We start from the raw sequence: 4,997 nt of genomic DNA on the forward strand, positions 1-4,997 counted from the left end.
ACTGCTAGTTTATGGCAACTAAGATATCTAGAATCATTTTTAGAATGATGAAAGGGTTTGTAGAGTTTTGTTGGTTTGTCACTAAAATTAAGAATTAAAATGCATAAAACACTAAAGTAAAAAGGTAAAGATAAACAATAAGGGACTAGGGAAGTGAATCCACCTTCAACCCTATACACATGCTAGACAAAGACTAAATTGGGGATCGACAATATATAATGGTCAAGAATTATATAGCAACACATGATTGTCGTATAATCATCAAGAAGTTCATTAAATCAAAAACAAGAATGATCCATCAAAAGTTTATACATTTGAACTACCTAAACTAGAGTGTAGCATCAAGCATACTCTCTTAAGCAAAAGATCATCAAGCCTTTAATCAAATGATAAAGCACATGAAACTAGGAATCAAGCATAAACCATTAAAGGAAATACCTAAGCGATAGACGAGGCTTCTTCCTCCTCCCCTCCGCCGGCAGTGAAGGACCGGCCCTCTCCTCTACCAGTAACTCCTCCTCATCACTCATGGAGAAGTTGTTTTGAAGAGAGTGAATCCAACTCCTTTATTAATTTACGTTATATTACACCCGGTATTGGTTCGAAGGTTACGATCACTAAAGAGGATGTTTCAAAGGAAATAGAATATTGGAAATCCTCAGTTGTAGGATATGTGATGGGCAAGCGTCCATACTACCCTCATTTCAAAGCTTTCATTGAGAAGCACTGGTCTAAGGATGTTACATTGGTGTACTTGAAAAATGGTTTCTTTTTGGTACGATTTCAGCACGCAATGGATGTACAACAAGTATTGTCATGCATTCATACTTTTGAAGGCCGAGCCATCATCATCAAAAAATGGAGTAAGAATGTTGTTCTTCAGAGAGAAGATTTTGATACGTTGCCACTATGGATTCGAGTGTATGATCTTCTTATGCATTGCCGTAACTCTACTTCAATCTCGAAGGTATGTTCAATTTTCTCAACACCAATTTATATGGATGATCCATCTTTACACCGAGATAAAAGTCAGTTTGTGAGGGTTATGGTGGAGGCTGATGTGTGTAAGGAGCTGCCAGAGAATTTGGTAGTTGATATTCATAGAGAAGATTGTGCAGTTTTTATTGAGTATGAATGGAAGCCTATTATTTGTTCCTTATGTAAACGTGTTGATCATGTTGCTGCGAGATGTCCTCAAAGAGTTTTAGAACAGGAAAAGCCTAAGAAACAAATGGTAGATAAATGGATTGTTAAACAAAAAGGGAAAATGGTAGAGTTTGAAGATACGCAACAAGTATCTGTTGAATTACCTGTGAGACCGATCCAAAGTTCTCAGGTGGTTACCCATAACTCCTTTGCATTATTAGATCAGGTGGTTGTTAAAGAGATTGGTGAAGGAGAGGATCATGTCAATCAAGTAGATTTGCTTCAAGGAGAGATAGATAACATGATCAAACATGATACTATTCCTGTTGTTGTTGAGCAGGTCACCATTATTGTGGAGAGTATTGATACAAGGGTAATTAGTGAGGGAGATACTCATATTATGGAAGTTGGTGCTAGTGTGCCAGTTGAAAATAGTAAACTACAGGTGGATTCAATCACTGAACTTGGTAGGGACTTAAGTAATTTGGCTCCTGTAGGTACAGATGCTGATAGTAACAAATCTCATATTACTGCAAAGGCTACTGACAGAAAGATGGAAGCTACAGAGACACTTGTTACCCCTTCTCAAAGTGAAGGGGGGATAAGTAAAAAATCTAGGTATAGAGCTGTATCAGCCTCTAATCGAGTTACTAGAAGTCATGGAGGGGTTCCTGCCCCGAATTTAACCTCCAAATGATTGTGTTCTGGAATGTTAGAGGCTTAAACAAACCTAGAAGACAGAGAGAGGTTGCTCATTGGATTTCTAAAGAAGCTTCTCAATTTGTCTGTTTTGTGGAAACTAAAGTTCAGAAATGTGCTTTTGTTTCTATTTCTCGAAGAATCAAGAATAGTTGGGATTAGGTTCATAATTATGATGCTCATGATTATGGTAGGATTTGGGTGGGGTGGAATCCAATCTTATTTGATGTTCAGGTGCTAGATGTGCAGATTCAATGTATGCTACTTAAGGTGAGAGTTTTGGAGACTAGGGAGATTTTCTTTTGTTCTCCAGTGTATGCTCTAAATTTGGATAAAGATAGGATTGCTCTATGGAACTTTCTGGAACATTACTCTACTTTTGCTACTGGCCCTTGGATGGCTTTAGGAGATTGGAATGCTATTAGATTTCACAGTGATAAGAAGGGGGGGAAAAAAGTGCCTCAAAGAATTCTTAATGATTTTAATGATTGTCTTCATAAAGCTGGGTTAAGTGAGGTTCATCCTACAAATGGAGAATGGTCATGGTGTAACAGACAGGTTTTTCTTAGGAGAATTTTTGTGAAATTGGATAGGGTTTTCTTGAATGAGAGGTGGATATATAGTTTGCCTGGTACTAAAGTTCTATATACATCAGCTGCTTGCTCAGATCACTATGGTATGTCTATTCACATTTTAATGGAGTTTGCTGCTGGACCTAAGCCTTTTAAAATGTTGAAGGTGTGGTGTCTACAAGGATGTGTCCAATCTCTTGTGAAGAAAGCATGGGACAATGAAATCTCTGGTAATCCTATACATGTTCTTTTGCAGAAATTGAGATTAGTTAAGAAAGCACTTAAGGATTGGAATAAAAATTGCTTTGGTAATATTGGTGAAAAACTAATTAAGTCTAAGCATCATTTGGATGAAGTGCAGTTGGAACTTTTGAGGGATCCTTCTGAAAATAATTTCCAAGTTGAACAAGAAGCTAGATTGGATTATCAAGCTGCTGTGGTGGATCAAGAGGTGTTGGTTTCACAGAAATCCAGAATTCTCTGGCTTAAGGATACCGACAGGTGCACTTCCTATTTTTATAATAAAATGAAGCAACATAGAAATTTCAATGCTATTACCTTAGTTAAGAATGACAGCGGATAAACCACAGAGGATATGGGGCAGATCAGAACCTGGTTTGTGGATTTTTATAAAAAATTGTTTGAAAAGAGAGATGCCAGCTTACAAGAGTTTGATTTACCTGTTAAGCAGCTGAGTGTAGAAGAGGTGGAAGGGTTGGATGGTCTGGTGAGTGAAGAAGAAATCAAAGGGGTTGTCATGGGTTTTAACCCTGATAAATCGCCTGGTCCAGATGGATTCCCAGCTTGCTTTTATCAAACTTTTTGGTCTGTGGTAGGCAAGGAAGTGGTTGCTGCAGTTCAACATTTTTTCTCATCCAGTGGTATGCCTATGGGGGTTAGTAGCTGCTTTCTTACTCTTATTCCTAAGGTGGGAAATGCAAAAAAAATGGGGGATTTTAGACCTATTGCACTTTGTAACCTGTTATATAAAGTAATTACTAAAATTATGGCCAATAGATTGGCAAGGGTGTTAAATTCATTGATTGGCCCTGAACAAAATGCTTTTGTTCAAGGAAGGAAAATTCAAGATGCTTTGATATTGGCTCATGAAATGGTCAGGGATTTTAAGGGTCGAAGGCATGCATCTATGGCTGTAAAGGTGGATATTAAGAAAGCTTATGATTCTGTTTCTTGGGATTTTTTGCTTAGGATCCTCAAAGGTTATAGATTCAGTAATGTGTGGATTAAATGGATTTCTTCCATCCTTGTATCTACTAAATATTCTGTTCTGATTAATGGTTCTCCCCAAGGGTTCTTCTAACCAGGGAGGGGTTTTAGACAAGGCTGTCCATTGTCTCCTCTGCTTTTTACCTTAATTATAGAACACCTTACCTCCATTATCAATTCTGCCGTCCACAAAAAGGAGCTCTCTGTTACTCATGCTGCAGCTAAGGTTTATCCTGTGTTAAGTCATGTATTTTTTGCTGATGATTTGTTGATTACCTACAAAGCTTCTATTTCAAATGCTAAAGTTCTTGTAGGTTTGTTCAAGAAATTTGAGAATTTAACAGGTTTACAAGTCAGTGAACATAAGAGTAGTGTCATTTTTTCAAAGGCTGTGGGGCAGAAGTTATCAATGTTAAGAATTCTGAAATGCTCTGAAGAACATTTTCCAATTATGTACTTGGGGCTTCGTTTATGTCCTTATGGTTTGAAGAAAGCAAATTGCCAGGGATTGATTGATAGGGTTTCTAATAGAATTAAGTGTTGGACCACTAAATTGTTATCAGTTGCTGGTAGAGTTGAACTCATTAGATCCACTGTTATCCCTATTTTTCTATACTTGTGTAGCATTTCTAATGTCCCTATTTATGTGATTAATCAGTTGCAAAAGATGTGTAGAGATTTCTTGTGGGGTAGCACTGATAATTCTAAGAAAATTCGTCTCCTGAGTTGGGATATGATCACTAGATCTAAAGCTGAAGGTGGTTGTGGTTTGAGGAAGCTGGTGGATATCCAATCTGCATTCAAAGTTGTTCTAGCTTGGGATTTTTTGACAAGTAAGGATAGGCTCTGGGTTTCATGGTTTAAAAACAAGTATACTCCTCACTCCACTTTTTGGACTGCTATTACTAAGGTAACTCACTCTGTCATATGGAAATCTGTTGTGGAGACAAGAGATAGTATGTTACAACATGTTGAAATTCATATAGGGGATGAAAAATCAGTTTCTCTTCAAGATCCTTGGTGTGATGGTTTGACAATGGCAAATAAATTTGGACATAGGATTTTTAGATCTTTAAATGTTCCTAGAAATGCTAATTTGGATATTCTAATGGTGAATGGTAGCTGGGATTTAAATCTCCTACAGGGACAAGAATTACAGCAGCTGAGGGAATATCTTGTGTTGCAACCTATTCACACTTCGGCTGACAAGCTTCTGTGGAATAATGGTAAGTTCTCATATAAGGAAGCTTGGAAAATTTGTAGATTTTAGGCAAAGGAAGTCAACTAGTACAAGTTCTGTTGGGGCAAAGCGACACCTAGATGGTCTGTAACTGTAGTTTTTGTGATGCTAAA

At 37.4% G+C, this 4,997-nt stretch overlaps 2 protein-coding genes across 2 annotated transcripts; both read left to right on the forward strand.

Moving 5' to 3' along the window:
* The first annotated feature begins 676 nt into the window (after positions 1-676).
* Positions 677-1,843, forward strand: LOC132272455 (uncharacterized). The gene has a single exon (XM_059773602.1). It carries the CDS (start codon positions 677-679, stop codon positions 1,841-1,843), a length of 1,167 nt encoding a protein of 388 aa, XP_059629585.1.
* A 260-nt stretch (positions 1,844-2,103) lies between these two features.
* LOC132272456 (uncharacterized) lies at positions 2,104-3,000 on the forward strand. Its single transcript, XM_059773603.1, has one exon. The coding sequence runs from the start codon at positions 2,104-2,106 to the stop codon at positions 2,998-3,000; it is 897 nt and encodes a 298-aa protein (XP_059629586.1).
* Positions 3,001-4,997: the final 1,997 nt, after the last annotated feature.

This window comes from Cornus florida, unplaced genomic scaffold, assembly GCF_030987335.1.
Source record: "Cornus florida cultivar Cherokee Brave unplaced genomic scaffold, ASM3098733v1 CherokeeBrave_3.0.0_Hap2_Chr09, whole genome shotgun sequence".
NCBI lineage: Eukaryota > Viridiplantae > Streptophyta > Magnoliopsida > Cornales > Cornaceae > Cornus > Cornus florida.

What these genes read in the sequence shown, in the direction of transcription:
- LOC132272456 (XM_059773603.1), top strand. Translation starts at nt 2,104, where the DNA reads ATGCTACTTAAGGTGAGAGTTTTGGAGACTAGGGAGATTTTCTTTTGT.
- LOC132272455 (XM_059773602.1), top strand. Translation starts at nt 677, where the DNA reads ATGGGCAAGCGTCCATACTACCCTCATTTCAAAGCTTTCATTGAGAAG.